The 19,717-nt window shown below is 35.2% G+C and overlaps 1 protein-coding gene and 1 non-coding gene across 3 annotated transcripts in view; one reads left to right on the forward strand and one right to left on the reverse strand.

Annotated features, from left to right (window-relative positions):
* LOC110850149 overlaps nt 1-14,529 on the forward strand; it is a 31,599-nt gene extending 17,070 nt beyond the window's left edge. For both annotated transcript variants that reach the window (XM_035852294.1, XM_022097630.2), the window contains 4 exons: nt 12,695-13,103; nt 13,709-13,782; nt 13,863-14,049; nt 14,408-14,529. In XM_035852294.1, the coding sequence (XP_035708187.1) occupies nt 12,695-13,103; nt 13,709-13,782; nt 13,863-14,049; nt 14,408-14,421 (684 nt within the window). In that variant the 3' untranslated portion in view covers nt 14,422-14,529. The remainder of the gene's footprint in view (nt 1-12,694; nt 13,104-13,708; nt 13,783-13,862; nt 14,050-14,407) is intronic.
* Nucleotides 13,195-13,268, reverse strand: Trnas-uga. Its single transcript has one exon. It is a non-coding gene; the product is annotated as a tRNA-Ser (tRNA).
* Nucleotides 14,530-19,717: the final 5,188 nt, after the last annotated feature.

The raw sequence follows: 19,717 nt of genomic DNA on the forward strand, positions 1-19,717 counted from the left end.
ATTTCTGTATTGCGTAAATTAAGCTGACACAAAAATTTCTAAAAAAAGGATATTTTTTGGTATCTAGTGTAAAACTTGATCGTAAAAAGTGAATTTTTTCGGTATTTGTCTTCACAACTTTTGAAATTTTCACCATATCGACCAATGTTAAAGAGGATTTTTCATGTTCCTCGTCAAACTTTAGGTGACATTTGAGTAGACTATTTGTAACGGATGTAACGTATGGTATGACTAACGAAAAATCAGAAAATGCGAAGTTTTTTTAGAAAATACAAAATTTAAAGAAGTTTCCGGTTAGGTTTTCGATTTCTTTAAAGAAAATATAAATAAATTTAAAGAAAGAATTTTAATTTTAATTTAAGTAAAATTTAACGATTTGTTTTATGCGTATTTTATTATTTTATTATTTTACGTTATAATTTTACGTTATTATTTATCCTCGGCGCTCACCGAATCATGTTTGGTGAGAATTTTTAAAAATGGATTTCTTTGTGCATAATTATGACAGTTTCCGTCAGTGTTCTTACAGCTGAACGCAGCTTCTCAAAGCTAAATTAATCGATCATTATTTGAGATACTCAAAAAGAGATTGTGAAAAATCATTCTGTGGGTATGTATTTCGATGATATACTCAACGCATTTTTGTCGAACAAATCTTGAAAGGTGCTGCTTTAATATCAAGACAGCCAAGAATAACAATTAGCGAATATTGATGCATTTATTGAACAGGAAAGAGTATACATTTTTAATAATCAAGGTTGTAATTTTTAGTTGAATTAAACCTTGGGTATTTTCTGAGCTGTTGAAAATTCGTACTTACCAGATATACTATCGAGGTATATTTCGTGTCCAGGGTACCCACTATGTTTTTTAGAATCTACTAGGACCCTAGATGAAGGATCCATTCAGATTTCCCTGTAAAACTCATATTTGGCGGCAAATTTAAAAATCTACGTTTTCGACCAATTTCAAACCTGGATAACTTTTGTAGTTTCCATGAGATTTTCAAACTTTTGGCCTTAATCTGATCACAAAGGTCAAGATTTAACGAGCTAAATAAAAAAACACAAATTTTATTTTTTGAGATAACTTTAAAAAGTTTTGAAATTTTGAAATTTTGAAAAAAATTAAAAAACCAATTTTTTGAAAAATTTCCTCGCATGCGAAAGCTGAACTCTCTGTCATGAATTCCGTAAACATTTTTGGAAATCTGTCGAGGATTTAAACAGTTATTGCGGTTTTAAAAACGAAAAGATTCAAATTTGGCGATATGGGCGCCACGCCACGGCGGCAAGTATCAATTTTGCACAGAAATATGAATGAATCCTTCATCTAGGGTCCTGTATGTATGTATGTATTTGGTGGGGTGATGATCCTGCCATTAATTGGGCAGGACCAATCAGCTGCGTAAGCACTTATGGCTTATTGCAGTCTCCCCAATTACACGGCACGTGCCTTAATGTGCTGAATTCCAAACCTCCCCTAAGGAGGGGAGCTTGCGAGGTTGATAATAACAGATCGGCTTGAAATTTTTACCATTGATAGTTCGACCTGAGTGAACCTTAACCCTAGAAGGTTTTGACTCCATGGCCATAAACGGCCGAATTTTAGAATTATCCTCGAAGAAAAAAATTGCATTTAAATTTATGAAATTCTTTGTAACTTAATAAATTAAGTTGTGCGTGGCTAGGTATTTGAAATAAATTATCTTGCACCAATTGTAAACTTGATAAATGTAAGAAGTGCGTGGTATTTTTTTAAAATTCTTAAATTAAAAGATTCTTAAATTAAAAATTAAAGTTCTTAAATATAAGAATAGATCACTTTTTCTACGATTTTCTTTTAAACTCAATGCTCAAGATTTTTTTGGTCATTTGTTTAGGAAGCGAGGTGTGTCGAAATTATGATAAAATTAAGTGCAAAAATGTAAGTTTCAAATTATTAGTAAGCACGTTATGAAACAGTAAAATATGTTTCTATGTTCATGGATTGATTTAAAAGTTGTAGTGATTTTTATAGAAAACTAATTAAGTTCTTTATCCAGATATAGTACTTTCCGCTTAATCAGTATAAATAAATGGCAATTTTTCGAAATAGTATTTATTTCGTTGGTTTTATGGATTTTGTATGAATTTAATTTATCATAAAAATCTAATTAGCACATAATTATCTTTGCATTGCTTTCTTCGATGTGCAGATAAATTTAACAATTACGAAATTAATATTTGGTTTACAACGAATTTTAGAATTATCCTCGAAGAAAAAAATTGCATTTAAATTTATGAAATTCTTTGTAACTTAATAAATTAAGTTGTGCGTGGCTAGGTATTTGAAATAAATTATCTTGCACCAATTGTAAACTTGATAAATGTAAGAAGTGCGTGGTATTTTTTTCAAATATAACTAAATCAAATGTTACATACATTTTCCTATATTTATTGGTTGTGTTCTAATTTTGTATATAAGTAAACCAAAAATTTATGAACAAAACGTAAAAATTTTTAATTTTCGAATTGTTTCCTCACATTTTCTTTTACATTCAATAACACTTTGAAATAAAACTTTGACAAAATGATGTTTCATGCGCTAGAAACAATTTCTAAATGCAGTTTTTCCTGGATGGATTAAAAATGGATGGTGATTTCTACAGAAAAGTAGCTGTGATTATGAAGGTCTTATGGCAGGATATAGGTAATTGGAACTTTTTCAAACAATTACTGAAAAACGAATAATTTATTTCCTTTTTATAAGATTTTGTATGAATCTGACAAGTTTTCAGGAAAATGCAATTAGCACACACATGATATTTCTTTGGTGTGGAAGTATAGAAAATTATTACTTCACCATGATTATCCTGGTGTGAAGTACCCAGGGTAATACTTTTGAAGGATATAAATGAAGTTTTTTTCACAATCTCCGCAAAGACAAGAGTTACTCTTGTTTTTGAACTTCTGTTCGCAATTGCTTATTACTAAAATTTCAAGTATATGTACATATATCCAAGGCATTTGCATATTAAGCTGCGTTATTGTTTATTATTAAAGTCCATATGCCTACTGTATATGCAACATACACCCGCAACCACCGTGCTATATGTTCGAAAGTAGTTAACGCAAAAATAAACCTTTATTATACGACAATACGTACACCGCCATACATAACTCGTATAATAAGTTTTACCGCACGGTGACGAAATGTAACCGAATGTTAATAAATTCGGTTTTGACAGTTTTACCACCACGAGCTTACAATAATGACGATCATGACGGTCATGGAAAATATGTACTGCGTGCGACGGATGCTAGGCATTTGTCTTAGATATTTATTCAGTTTTCCCGTACTAAACAACAATGTTCGACAAACGTTTTTCTCATTTTTCGCTAATTTTTGGTGCTTGGCTAACAGTGCTTTATCCCAGTTTTTTTACTGCACTGGTTAACTTGCCTTCTACCAATCGAAACCTGTGCATGACGAAATTTTCAAATTGTAATCCCGATATTTTGTATTGCATTGTGCTACTTGACATCCTAAAAAACTTGCACAGTAATAATGTTCATTAGTTATTTGATCATTTTCCTATAAAAAATATTTTAGGGAATGCGTAGATGCTAGTTTCTTGTACGCTCTTGGGAAATATTGGTGTGGTGATATTTGCGCTGGAATGTTGAATAAAAATATTTTTGAAGGTTTATCCTTTTGCGAAGGATATTCAAAATGTATTTGTCCACTTATCCTCAAAATTTCAAAAGTTTTCAATGGAATATAAATTTCTTTTACTGTTTCATAGCGAAGAAATCGGGAAACAATTTTTCGTAAGCACCATAACTCGTTTGACAAAGACTCAAAGAAGGCAAGACCAATTTTGTAGGAAGAGAGGTTTGGCCATAAAAAATACATTAACAAGTATGGAGAATCCGAAAATGTAAATTTACAGAAAGCACCATAAATTATCATATGGACCGCTCCAAAATTAAAAACGCTTGAATATTTTTTGAAAAGTATCCATCCACGTCCGTGTCTAGTGTTAAAGATAAATAAACACTGATTCCACTATATTAAGGCAGAACTTTAGAAGCTCAAGAAAAAATAGAGAACGCGAAAATCACCAAGCTCTACAACAGAATCTCACCAAAAGATCTGATCAATCTCTACGAGTCTTACATACATACGTCATTGAAACCGGGACAAAAAAATCCGGGAAGGCAATTTTTCCATGCCAAATGTCCCTCTTAATTGAAAACCGAAGAGAATATATGTTCTTAAAAGTTTCCGTATACCTCTCTGGTTTAGCAGGCGCTGGATCAATTTCACCATATTCCTTGCCCTTGCCTGTATGTCCCCAAAAACTTAGGTATTTAAAGAAATGTAGGTCATCTTATTCCACACATTAAGAAGTATAAAAAAAATATGAAATTTAATTTTTTGACCTGACCTTGCTAAAATCCATGATGCAATAATTACGCTGGTAAAAATTCCCAACAATGTTTGATACCTTAAGAAAATTTCGGTTCCGGTGGGATAAAATTAGCAATGAGGTTGAAAATTCTTTCGAAATAGCGGAGAAAAACATTAAATACGAGACGGTTAATGGACTTAAGTATTTTTTGCCTCGGTTATCTAAGGATAGATATATTTATAGTATCGGTATTTATACTATCCTACAAAAATTTGAAACTTTTGTAATCATTTTTGACCATTTGAAGGTCAAAAGTTCCCATGACCCTCATGACCCTTCTAAATCGTTAACTTGTACTCAAAATCGTTTTTCATGTAATAGAATAAATAAATTTTTACACGTGTACGAAAAACAATGTGTGTATTATCATAATACTATCATTATATTATCATTATATGTATTACACTATTACTATGTGTACTACACATAGTTGTGTAATATTCAGCAGATTTACTAAAAAATGTGCAATTTTTGCAATGCTACATATGTAGTAATATAGCCTATCACATTCGGAGAGATGAAATGAAGTTAATAGAATATGGATATATGTATACCAATGGGTGTATAATTTCATGATCATGCAAAACATTCGAAAATATTAAGCAAGTCTTTGCAAATTGACAAAATTTGCAAATTGTCATCTTTTTTTACTTTAAGCTCGAACTGAACTTAAAAAATTTAACGCTTTTCATGTACTGTACAAAAATTTCTGATGTACAATATATATCTTATTGATAAAAATTGGCGAAAATTTTCAGACCCTGGAATTCATAATTTTTCGCGAGTAAAAGATTAATGTTTTTGAAAATTGTTTGATATGCTGATTTTTGCAGATTACAAAAAAAAAAAAATTAGTGTTGTTAGTTTTCTGAGGTTTCAACAAACCTGTTCAAGTTTAAGTTGGACTGAATTATTTATCAATAAAGACTTGCCGGAAGGAAATAGAGTTGGCAGTACTTAAGGTTCCCTTGTAAGTGATAAAAATTTCTGAATAAAACAATTTACTAAATATCATCCATACGATCTGTAAATTGGATTAAAATTTACCTGTACATAAGTTTTCCTGTACTTTGCCGTTTTCCCGAATCTAAGCAACGCATATATTAAAAGTTTCCAGATTTGGAACTTTAATTAAATCATTTTTCGGCTCCTCAAACGATGACAGATGGGCAACGTTACGCCCCGCAACAACGCAAACGTAGCTACCATTTTTCATGCCAAGGTCGACACATTTTTATTCATCAAACATTTCATATAAGCTTCATATAAAATTGACGGGAATTTCATGGAAATTTAATCTAACCAGGTGTATTATCGAGGTGTATGTCGTGTCCAGGGTACCCACTAAGTTTTTTTACAATCTACTAGGACCCTATTTTTTTTTTTTTTTTTTTAAGTCATGAGAGGATTTATTTGTCTTCGGAGGGGAGCTTGCGAGGTTGATAATAACAGATCGGCTTGAAATTTTTACCATTGATAGTTCGACCTAAGTGAACCTTAACCCTAGAAGGTTTTGACTCCATGGCCATAAACGGCCGAGAAAAAAATTTCGAAAGTTTCAAATTATTTGCTCAGTGTTGGCACTTCTATATGAGCTCTAACTAGTTCTATGGTGGTGGATGTTTATATGGCATCTATAATACATTTCTAGAGCGGATCAATATTTTTGATAGCTGCTGCTTGGCATCGACGTCTAATTTATGGGGTGGATACATTCGATCATGGGGTCAATGGGACCACCCCCCTTAGCGCCAGGGGGTGTGGTCAAATACTTTTTTGGGGTTAAATTATTTCTCTGCACATGGATTCCAACCCATTGTGACAAGAATCGTTAAAAGCATTATGTGACCTAATTTCCACACCCCCTCCACTCAGAGGGTGTGGTTGTATCGAAAAAAAGAAAATCATGACAACTTTATAGCTGATTAATACTTTACAATTCTGCTTTCACCATACGCCACCATAAATTAGTACCGAGTGAACGCCACACCCGGCAAATTTGAAATCGGATTACTTTTTGAATTGTTGACCGATTTTCAAAATTGGGCCTATTTTGGAATCTTCAGGTCAAGCGAGGAAATATATATTCCCAGATTTTTTAAATTCCACCACACCCCCTTGCAATTAAGGTCACCAAAAAACACCTAAAATAAAAATAATTCCTGCAGCGGAATTTTAAGGATAAAAATGGAATCGCTTGTCGAAAACATACCCCGAAGCACAATTCACATTTAAAATTCAAGTGGTCACATGACCACCCCCAGTGGGTGTGGCTCTGGGCGCCTTCTCGATTTCACCCAAAACATGGGGTGTGACATATCATTTTTCTCAGCTCGACGAGGAGGTTCCGACAGAGTAAGTAAAATTTCGAAACCACACCCCCAGTGGGTGTGGCCATAGGCTTTTTACCGGTTTAATCGAAGCCCCGTCATGTGATACATCATTTTTCTCAGCCGGATGAGGGGATCTCGGCGGAGTTATAAAAATGAGAAACCACACCCACTGGGGGTGTTGCCGTGGGCGTCGAAATTTTTTTCTCGGCCGTTTATGGCCATGGAGTCAAAACCTTCTAGGGTTAAGGTTCACTCAGGTCGAACTATCAATGGTAAAAATTTCAAGCCGATCTGTTATTATCAACCTCGCAAGCTCCCCTCCGAAGACAAATAAATCCTCTCATGACTTAATCCTCTTATGCGAGGGGGTGTGGCGTTCACTCGGTACTAATTTATGGTGGCGTATGGTGAAAGCAGAATTGTAAAGTATTAATCAGCTATAAAGTTGTCATGATTTTCTTTTTTTCGATACAACCACACCCTCTGAGTGGAGGGGGTGTGGAAATTAGGTCACATAATGCTTTTAACGATTCTTGTCACAATGGGTTGGAATCCATGTGCAGAGAAATAATTTAACCCCAAAAAAGTATTTGACCACACCCCCTGGCGCTAAGGGGGGTGGTCCCATTGACCCCATGATCGAATGTATCCACCCCATAAATTAGACGTCGATGCCAAGCAGCAGCTATCAAAAATATTGATCCGCTCTAGAAATGTATTATAGATGCCATATAAACATCCACCACCATAGAACTAGTTAGAGCTCATATAGAAGTGCCAACACTGAGCAAATAATTTGAAACTTTCGAAATTTTTTTCTCGGCCGTTTATGGCCATGGAGTCAAAACCTTCTAGGGTTAAGGTTCACTTAGGTCGAACTATCAATGGTAAAAATTTCAAGCCGATCTGTTATTATCAACCTCGCAAGCTCCCCTCCGAAGACAAATAAATCCTCTCATGACTTAAAAAAAAAAAAAAAAAAATAGGGTCCTAGTAGATTGTAAAAAAACTTAGTGGGTACCCTGGACACGACATACACCTCGATAATACACCTGGTTAGATTAAATTTCCATGAAATTCCCGTCAATTTTATATGAAGCTTATATGAAATGTTTGATGAATAAAAATGTGTCGACCTTGGCATGAAAAATGGTAGCTACGTTTGCGTTGTTGCGGGGCGTAACGTTGCCCATCTGTCATCGTTTGAGGAGCCGAAAAATGATTTAATTAAAGTTCCAAATCTGGAAACTTTTAATATATGCGTTGCTTAGATTCGGGAAAACGGCAAAGTACAGGAAAACTTATGTACAGGTAAATTTTAATCCAATTTACAGATCGTATGGATGATATTTAGTAAATTGTTTTATTCAGAAATTTTTATCACTTACAAGGGAACCTTAAGTACTGCCAACTCTATTTCCTTCCGGCAAGTCTTTATTGATAAATAATTCAGTCCAACTTAAACTTGAACAGGTTTGTTGAAACCTCAGAAAACTAACAACACTAATTTTTTTTTTTTTGTAATCTGCAAAAATCAGCATATCAAACAATTTTCAAAAACATTAATCTTTTACTCGCGAAAAATTATGAATTCCAGGGTCTGAAAATTTTCGCCAATTTTTATCAATAAGATATATATTGTACATCAGAAATTTTTGTACAGTACATGAAAAGCGTTAAATTTTTTAAGTTCAGTTCGAGCTTAAAGTAAAAAAAGATGACAATTTGCAAATTTTGTCAATTTGCAAAGACTTGCTTAATATTTTCGAATGTTTTGCATGATCATGAAATTATACACCCATTGGTATACATATATCCATATTCTATTAACTTCATTTCATCTCTCCGAATGTGATAGGCTATATTACTACATATGTAGCATTGCAAAAATTGCACATTTTTTAGTAAATCTGCTGAATATTACACAACTATGTGTAGTACACATAGTAATAGTGTAATACATATAATGATAATATAATGATAGTATTATGATAATACACACATTGTTTTTCGTACACGTGTAAAAATTTATTTATTCTATTACATGAAAAACGATTTTGAGTACAAGTTAACGATTTAGAAGGGTCATGAGGGTCATGGGAACTTTTGACCTTCAAATGGTCAAAAATGATTACAAAAGTTTCAAATTTTTGTAGGATAGTATAAATACCGATACTATAAATATATCTATCCTTAGATAACCGAGGCAAAAAATACTTAAGTCCATTAACCGTCTCGTATTTAATGTTTTTCTCCGCTATTTCGAAAGAATTTTCAACCTCATTGCTAATTTTATCCCACCGGAACCGAAATTTTCTTAAGGTATCAAACATTGTTGGGAATTTTTACCAGCGTAATTATTGCATCATGGATTTTAGCAAGGTCAGGTCAAAAAATTAAATTTCATATTTTTTTTATACTTCTTAATGTGTGGAATAAGATGACCTACATTTCTTTAAATACCTAAGTTTTTGGGGACATACAGGCAAGGGCAAGGAATATGGTGAAATTGATCCAGCGCCTGCTAAACCAGAGAGGTATACGGAAACTTTTAAGAACATATATTCTCTTCGGTTTTCAATTAAGAGGGACATTTGGCATGGAAAAATTGCCTTCCCGGATTTTTTTGTCCCGGTTTCAATGACGTATGTATGTAAGACTCGTAGAGATTGATCAGATCTTTTGGTGAGATTCTGTTGTAGAGCTTGGTGATTTTCGCGTTCTCTATTTTTTCTTGAGCTTCTAAAGTTCTGCCTTAATATAGTGGAATCAGTGTTTATTTATCTTTAACACTAGACACGGACGTGGATGGATACTTTTCAAAAAATATTCAAGCGTTTTTAATTTTGGAGCGGTCCATATGATAATTTATGGTGCTTTCTGTAAATTTACATTTTCGGATTCTCCATACTTGTTAATGTATTTTTTATGGCCAAACCTCTCTTCCTACAAAATTGGTCTTGCCTTCTTTGAGTCTTTGTCAAACGAGTTATGGTGCTTACGAAAAATTGTTTCCCGATTTCTTCGCTATGAAACAGTAAAAGAAATTTATATTCCATTGAAAACTTTTGAAATTTTGAGGATAAGTGGACAAATACATTTTGAATATCCTTCGCAAAAGGATAAACCTTCAAAAATATTTTTATTCAACATTCCAGCGCAAATATCACCACACCAATATTTCCCAAGAGCGTACAAGAAACTAGCATCTACGCATTCCCTAAAATATTTTTTATAGGAAAATGATCAAATAACTAATGAACATTATTACTGTGCAAGTTTTTTAGGATGTCAAGTAGCACAATGCAATACAAAATATCGGGATTACAATTTGAAAATTTCGTCATGCACAGGTTTCGATTGGTAGAAGGCAAGTTAACCAGTGCAGTAAAAAAACTGGGATAAAGCACTGTTAGCCAAGCACCAAAAATTAGCGAAAAATGAGAAAAACGTTTGTCGAACATTGTTGTTTAGTACGGGAAAACTGAATAAATATCTAAGACAAATGCCTAGCATCCGTCGCACGCAGTACATATTTTCCATGACCGTCATGATCGTCATTATTGTAAGCTCGTGGTGGTAAAACTGTCAAAACCGAATTTATTAACATTCGGTTACATTTCGTCACCGTGCGGTAAAACTTATTATACGAGTTATGTATGGCGGTGTACGTATTGTCGTATAATAAAGGTTTATTTTTGCGTTAACTACTTTCGAACATATAGCACGGTGGTTGCGGGTGTATGTTGCATATACAGTAGGCATATGGACTTTAATAATAAACAATAACGCAGCTTAATATGCAAATGCCTTGGATATATGTACATATACTTGAAATTTTAGTAATAAGCAATTGCGAACAGAAGTTCAAAAACAAGAGTAACTCTTGTCTTTGCGGAGATTGTGAAAAAAACTTCATTTATATCCTTCAAAAGTATTACCCTGGGTACTTCACACCAGGATAATCATGGTGAAGTAATAATTTTCTATACTTCCACACCAAAGAAATATCATGTGTGTGCTAATTGCATTTTCCTGAAAACTTGTCAGATTCATACAAAATCTTATAAAAAGGAAATAAATTATTCGTTTTTCAGTAATTGTTTGAAAAAGTTCCAATTACCTATATCCTGCCATAAGACCTTCATAATCACAGCTACTTTTCTGTAGAAATCACCATCCATTTTTAATCCATCCAGGAAAAACTGCATTTAGAAATTGTTTCTAGCGCATGAAACATCATTTTGTCAAAGTTTTATTTCAAAGTGTTATTGAATGTAAAAGAAAATGTGAGGAAACAATTCGAAAATTAAAAATTTTTACGTTTTGTTCATAAATTTTTGGTTTACTTATATACAAAATTAGAACACAACCAATAAATATAGGAAAATGTATGTAACATTTGATTTAGTTATATTTGAAAAAAATACCACGCACTTCTTACATTTATCAAGTTTACAATTGGTGCAAGATAATTTATTTCAAATACCTAGCCACGCACAACTTAATTTATTAAGTTACAAAGAATTTCATAAATTTAAATGCAATTTTTTTCTTCGAGGATAATTCTAAAATTCGTTGTAAACCAAATATTAATTTCGTAATTGTTAAATTTATCTGCACATCGAAGAAAGCAATGCAAAGATAATTATGTGCTAATTAGATTTTTATGATAAATTAAATTCATACAAAATCCATAAAACCAACGAAATAAATACTATTTCGAAAAATTGCCATTTATTTATACTGATTAAGCGGAAAGTACTATATCTGGATAAAGAACTTAATTAGTTTTCTATAAAAATCACTACAACTTTTAAATCAATCCATGAACATAGAAACATATTTTACTGTTTCATAACGTGCTTACTAATAATTTGAAACTTACATTTTTGCACTTAATTTTATCATAATTTCGACACACCTCGCTTCCTAAACAAATGACCAAAAAAATCTTGAGCATTGAGTTTAAAAGAAAATCGTAGAAAAAGTGATCTATTCTTATATTTAAGAACATTTGCCGTGAAATCTAGCAGGTTCGGTGAAAATAAATGCCGGTTTTTGGGGATAACAATTGCGAACACGTAAACATAACCTGGATCGAACTAAAACTTAAGAGCTTACTGTAAGATTTCATATATAAGATTTTATATCTTCATACATTTTCATTTTCATTTTGCCGGATTTTCTGGAGACCCTTTTTTTTAGCCCCCTCGTCCCGGTTTTTGCCCCGGCTGTCCCGGCAAACGCGTTTGTACGTTTGTACAACAAATCGAACCCACGATACAATTTGTCTTCTAAAAGTCCAAAATTAACTCCCAGAGATGAGAAATGATTATAAATATGTCTAGTTTAATGACTTTAGTGATTAGATATCAAATTATATGTTACGATGCGAAACGGTGTTCGGCGATTTTGACCGCGCCAATTTCAAATTGTTCACGTACAGAAATAAGGTATCTCCCCGTTTTCTAGAATGCGCGTCTTTCCGTCTGTGGCGGAATTTTTAAATTCATTTTCAAGGAAAATCTGAATGGCATCAAGTAATTTATAAAAATCCACGTAATCATAAATTAAAAGTGTTTTGTATTTTTTAAATTCATAAATAGGACGAACTTTTTAAAAGTTGTTAGAAACGTATTTTTATAATCTCATCGAAGTCGTTCTGACTAAACATGTTTCCCAATGTTCGAAATTGTCTCATAACTTACGGTATTTTGAAAAATTCAGATTTTGGCTGAAAATCTATTCAATAACTCCCCCACCACACTCATTCATTAAAACACAAAAATTCACATCCGCTTATTTCTGTGCATCAACAATTTAAAATTAGACCAGTCAAAATCGGAGAAACCCACTTGTACTATAATTGCAAGACTTTGACTTTGTTCGTACAAATAACCAGGGCGAAGTCGGATTTGTCCTGGTTATCCAAAGGTACCCAAAACTCGTCACCTTTACTCCGCAAACTTTCCCCATCAAATGCCTCTACATGACTGGAGAGAAACCAGTAGGATTAAACGCATCCATGATGGACACGAGCCCGCCTCCAACTTGCCTCATGAAAATAGTGACTGCCACCGGGGGTGAAATCACTTCGGCTGAAATAGGAGAAACTATGCTGCTTCGCGTTGAAGTACAACCTCAAACAATTTATTCAGGTTTTCCAAGAAACTGTGTTGCCAAGATTATGGCCGGAGATGCTAAGAACGAATATTTAGTTACTGATGAAAACGGATGTGCTACTGATCCAACTGCATTTGGGGAATGGGAAGTCGATCACAACAATTCGTTGCTACTCGCGCATTTCAACGGTATGGAAAAGTTCCATTAAGGAAATATTTAAAGTTTGGAGTATTAGTTTATTTAATCAAATACGGAATAGCCAGTAGGTTGAAAAAGTGGTTACCGCAGTGGGATACGAACCCACGACCTCCCGTTTTCATGACGGATGCTCTAACCACTGAGCTATACGGACACTGTGTAACCTTTGGCGATCTTAACTCGTATTTATGTTTGAAGTCTATTCTGTGAATTTCTACTTTCCAAGTTCCATTAACTCGGACTATGAAACTACTATGTTGTGAAGTTTAAATAATGATTTTGCCGAAATTTTGAAATTATAACATTCAATTAAATACATGAAACGTTGCTTCAGGCAGTTTGACCAATGATTGGAGTTTTTCAGCTTGAAAAATGTACAATTTTCAAAGAATTTAAGTGGAATTTGCCTCTTCCACCTTGTAAAAATCGTTCTTTTTTCTCCAAAACAAATTCTTACCATTGCACAAATTGCGCCAAGAAAGAACGATACTTATCAAAACTACACAATTCCAAAATTTCAAAAAAGTCCGAGCGTTACACTTCACACTGTCGCTCTGTACGTACTAATAATATGCAGATCCTCAATATTTTTCAGTCTTCAAGTTCCTAACTAGTGGCAGGATAAAGTTCCAGTGTAATGTGAAAGTCTGTTTCGGAGAGTGCCAACGGGTAAGAACTCGTTCAATTTATTTACTTTACCTGTATTTCTGGATTCTATAAGTAATAATTCAATAACAAAAAATTTGCAGTTTAATTGCCGCGACCAAATTGGTTTCGGGGGAAGAAAACAACAAATCTTTCAGGATCGGGATGCTTCCTTGTCGACATCCTTTCCTGATTACTACGTAGGCCAAGTAAGAAAAGAAGTAACGGTAGAGTCCAATCCTATTTTAGTTTTGGAACGTCGAGCAGAGCAGCGCACAAATCTATCCGAAGGTATGTAAGGACTACATATTTACTACCTTTTGAACAATGAAACTATGCGATGGTATGAAGTTAGACTCGGGTTTGGTTGGAATTATGGAATTATGCCGTCCAAATCAACACAACCAACGTTTCTTGACGCAGTTTGTGCAATAGTTGGAATTTGTCAAAATATTAGGCGAAATTGAAGTCGGGTTTGTGAACGAAACAAACCTACCTTCAATATATTCCTTTCGAGTATAAACGACTCTCATTTTCAACTGCTCCTCAAGTGAACAAGGATGAAACATTGTTCGTATTGACTTGGACGACACAATTTCAAAATTCCAACCAAAACCGAGTGTAACACTGGAAACGATCTTGTTATTAGGGAGGCGTCCATAAGTCATGTGACGAGGATGGGAGGGTAAAAGGATTCTTTGCGATTGGCCACTTTGCACTACTAATAATTTATGAACGTTCCCTCATTAATAAAAAAAAAATTAATCTTCACGGCGTGGTTAATTTAACATGTCCAAAAGGACGAAATGTGCCTGTCCACATTTTTACGGACACTTTTTACGGACATTTTTCCTTTCACATTGTGGGGTTTTTATCTCTCTGATCCTCCTGGCGTTCGTCGCAGTCTGGCTTTGGAACCTTACGCACAGGAGAACCCCTAAAGTAGTCGAGCCATCCCGCTAATTTCTGTATTGTACTGTAGTCATAGTGAACTAAACATTCAAACTTTCTCCAACTCTCTCATATATAATTATCGGACATAGTCACTAATAATTAATCACTAATGGTTTCGTGCCAAGTTTCTGCAGTGTATTGACTGAAAGAATAAAATCGTAGTTATTGATTTTTTATATAATGAAATGAGCCTAGCGATTGTGGATGAATGCTTTTAAATAAATATAAATAAATGAGGCACCTACAGATTTGCATAAACATAATGCTTAAAGTGTAACAAAAGGTATGTTCAAACTTCAAAAAAAGGAGAGCTGTATCGTACGTATGTATAATAGAGCAAGAACTACCTAACAGCCGTCAGCATAATAGAATAATGTCATAACAGAAGTTGTGCAAATTTACTTAGGAATTTGCAGAACAAAGTTTAGTCCACTTTTAGCCAACAACTAGTGTACAATTCATTCAATAATATTATTGTTAAGCAGGTAGTTGGTGGGTTTTTAGACATACATACTTACATAATAGAAACATGAGGGCTATACTATTTGTAAAATATTACGCATTTCAGGTGGTACTTTCAATTTTTGGAGTTAAATTTTCACATCAGCTACAGTTTAACGAAGTTTACGAGTTACATGGAAAAACTCTTAACGAAAGCCAAAATTGTCTCATTATTTTCACAAAAATATTTAAAAACTCAAATAATCGGTCTCACACTGAAGTTGACAATCTCTTAAAATCCATGAGCAGCCTTGTCTTAGACTTTTACAAGAAACTAGGGCCTCGCACCAGACTGAAAGATTCCCGAAGTCGACTCCACATGACGCTAAAAGTTATCATGTTGCACCTTAACGTGAGTTATTCCAAGTGTCCGCAAGGAAAGTCGGCGCACCATGTCGACATCAACTTGTCAGTGGACACTTCCCAGAAGCAGTCAGATAGAAGAAAGCATTCCGAGATATTCTGGTCTGGAGAAATTGTCCAAGTAAAATTCATTTCTTCTAGAAAAGTCGACCGTTTCCTTACATTCATGCTGCTCTTGGGACCCCTGGGCTTAGGCATTTTCCTAGCCACACTTGTTCTTATCGCGGTTCACATCGTCACCCTGGAACTAATGTTTAACATAGAATTGAAACTGGTCAGTAGTAACGGAAATAATACAAATTACAAGGATCCGTACACAACAATTTCCTCCCTAGTAGTCCGTCCCTTGGTGGACCAATGCGAAGAGAGACACAAGACATTGCCCTCCATCAAATTCTATTTCCGGTTAATTCTCTGCAACTGGTTGTTCTTCTGTCTAATCATCACGGAAACTTATCGAAGTTCGCTGGTTAGCTACTTAATGCGACCCAGATCGGAATTTCATGGCTGAAAACATTCCCTGAATTAAAAACTGACCCGTTAAAGAGAAGAATCCTAGGACTTGGGTTCCGCCCTGGACAAACAACGTCAATTGATGAGTTTATAAATTCAGAAATCGAATCGTGTCGTCACATTGATCCAAACCGGGTGACACTAATGCAGCATATTTTGCAAGAAATTGCAGCTACAAAGGCCCTGAAGCCGGCAACGTACAACATAAATAAAGAATTCTCATTGGGAAATATGATCCTTTTAGCGGATAGTTTTTTACTGTCTGCTTGCGTTAGAGGGTTCGAACGTTTTGTGGGAGGAAGATTTTACGAGATTTCGACAGAGTCAATCTCAAATCGTGTTTATTGGACGGTTAATCCTGGTCCTTTTCAACAACCGGTGACTAACGTAATGAGACGCCTGAGAGATGCGGGAATCATTGAGCATTTTCAAAGACAGCAAGACGTGATTGACCACTCTCTGGTCTTTCAGCAGTTGACCCGAAATTTTTTTAGTAACGGAGACGGATACGAGACACAAAGAACTCAGCACGAACTTGTCTTAGAGTTAGCTGGAGATGGTCCTCAAATTCTTAAACTTAAACATATTTACGCACTACTGTTATTATTATTGATTGGCTGGGGGATTGGTTTCATCAGCTTTTGTCAAGAATCTATTTGTAAAACATTAGTTTAGAAAGTGCTGTATAATATTATGATAAGTGTAGCATTACGACCTAACCTTTTAGGCTCCGAGTTTGGGAGCGCAACAGAACTTATGGGGTAATAAATCAATCTAGAACATGTGACATGTATGACACTAAAGTGACTTATCGACTATTAAGGGCAGTTGATACGCAAATCACTTTCTCCATTTTGCCTTCCGTTATACCAAAATTGCTTTCACATCCGTTACCAACAAACATTTCCAGTTTAATAAAATCATGATCCATGTTGACTTTTTATATTTTTCATAATAGTTGGTTAAATCCCTCTATATTTGTTGGAAAAACTCAGTACGAGTTCAAATGTTTGCATCGCAACACATTTGTTATTAAATATTTTGCCATCTTCTTAGGTTCGCAAATAAGTATTGTATATTTTCTTGATTCCAAAATATTTGCAGGACCTCGATGACTAAATTAAGTAATCAAATTTCACTGAATTAAGATTAGGCATGGATACCCACAATTGGTCACATAGACATATGTATGAGTTTTTTTTTGCGTAAGAAACAATTCAACGTCTCAACTTTATTCAGAGTTTACAGGATGCATGAGGGGGCGTTAAATAAGCCTAATTCTTTTAAATTTTACACTGGAACAACCTATTATGTACGAACCTAGGGTCGAGAAGGAAATTAGACCCACAACTTATCATACACTTGCATAGGGTATGCATATGATTGTTTATTTTGACTACCAGACAATATGTAAGCCATGGCGGCCTCTAGAACCACAGATTTATCACTAACCGAACGTCCATCTACATTCCACGAGCCTGGAGGTCATAAGGGCATTTCATGTGCTCTTAGGCACGTGCGGGAGTTTGAAGTGATACATGTGTTTTTTTCTCCTCTCCCACTAATTTCCAGAGAAATTATTTTCTCGAGGAGAGGAGGCGGGTGTGATACATTTTTGTGCTGAGTGTGTAGGGGGGAGTAAGAAGCATGTCAAGGTGGGTGGTTCACAACAGGGAACCACCCCCACACTTTATTTTCAACCAAAATTCTTGCATGCCACGTGTCCATCAACGTAGCTGCAATATGTCTTAGTAAAACATTACTAATATTATTTTTTTATGCAGGTTGGGTTGGGAGGTCGAACAAGTGCCCTGGATAGAATGGACGAGCGCTGTCTCAGACCCTCCTACGAGACTACGAGCCACCCTGAGTCGGTCACCACGCCGATTCTGGGGCAGGGGGCGGGACTGAGAAATGAGTAGTTCTCGTTCAGGTGGTCAGTCCGTGGGCCTTGAACCAAGTCCTCGCCCACTGTTAATATTACATACGCTGTGGTGGAGAGCGTAGAGTAATTGAGTTCATCACTGGTGGGGGGCTCTGCCGCACGGTGGGCGGCCCGGCGGACTGACTCTGGTGGGGCTGCGACCCACTGAGTTCCTCAGGAGTTGGTCGTGGTGGTGTACCACTGGGGGGTTCTTTTTTGGGCCGGTCGTCGTGCGGTGGAGGATTCGCTACCTAGGATGGACCGAAAAGTGGGAGGTGTAGAAATATGCCACCAGAATTTGGCGGAGAATGTCCAAATCTCTTTTTGGTCCTGACTTAATTTATAGTCAGGACCGGAGGATTTTTAAGTCATGGGGGGATTTATCTGTCTTAGGGGAGGTTTTGATTCAACACATTAAGGCACGTGCCGTGTATGGGGAGACTGCAATAAGCCATAAGTGCTTACGCAGCTGATTGGTCTTGTCTAACAATGGCAGGATCGTCACCCCACCAATACATACATACATACACATACATCATGTGCTTTTCACAGAAAAAAATTATTTATTTATTGTGGTTAATATTTATAACATTTGGGATCGTGAGTGGCATAAAAGTAAGTTATTTCACCCGACACGAATTTACAAGCAATTGTAATAAGGATCGCGAGAACACACATCTGTGCCAAAACTTTTGACCCATTTGGTGAATATAATTATTTAGTATCGTTAAATGTTCAATGTATGTAAAGTTTTAAACTGCTCCAAACAAGACTTGGATTCCTAAGTACATTATTCATAGTCATATAACCCGAATATACTCGTACATATTATTAACCACTTTACCCACATTACAAATACTATCCAACACCCCAATTTGCACGATTTTCCTGTCCATCGAGCTGTTTAAGCTGTTTTGCAGTGTCAACTTCCTCCAAAGAACTTCTCAACTTCATAAATACAGAGGACTACCCTGCGCACTAAAAATAAATTACATAATACACGACACGAAAGCAGGCCTCATTATTTGTTCCATTACACACTGGTCCGGGTTACATGATTTATTGGCCAAAATCTATAACTCTCGAACAACTCAATTTTTTCGAATTCTGCTTTCGGGAATTAAGGTATGAGGGTCTAAGGCGTCTAAGTTACGCAATTTTAACTAAAAGCCACACCCATCGGGGGGTGTGGTCAAAGGTAACTAATTGTTTTATCACGTTACCCCATCATGTGGGATGTCAAATTAAAGCTCTCATCAATGTATATACAATTCTGAATAAGATAAGTATGATAGGGGCACACCCACCGCATGGGGGTGTGGTCAATATATAAATTTGAAACGTTTGTTTCGATACATTCCGGGATGTATTTTCATAAAATGACAATATTCTGTCGTTTTGTGAAGTATTTCTGCCCTATGACCTCATTAACACAGAAAATGGGACAAAAATCAAAAAATTTGTCGTGCCTCCAAGTGGGGCCCCAACTTCATTGGATGTCCCCCAACGTAATAAATTTTTTAGAGGGGTGTATTTTACAATTGCCCCTTCCTAGGACAATGAGTAAGATGTTCTGAAATAATTGTGTTGTTTGGAACACTGAAAATTTTTTTTACTAGCCTATGATTACGGGACTCCAAATATTTTGCTCATGCCAATTTGCCTGTTTATTAATTTAAATTTCTGTGACTATTCGCAATGGTA

This window comes from Folsomia candida, unplaced genomic scaffold, assembly GCF_002217175.1.
Source record: "Folsomia candida strain VU population unplaced genomic scaffold, ASM221717v1 Fcan01_Sc005, whole genome shotgun sequence".
Classification (NCBI taxonomy): domain Eukaryota; kingdom Metazoa; phylum Arthropoda; class Collembola; order Entomobryomorpha; family Isotomidae; genus Folsomia; species Folsomia candida.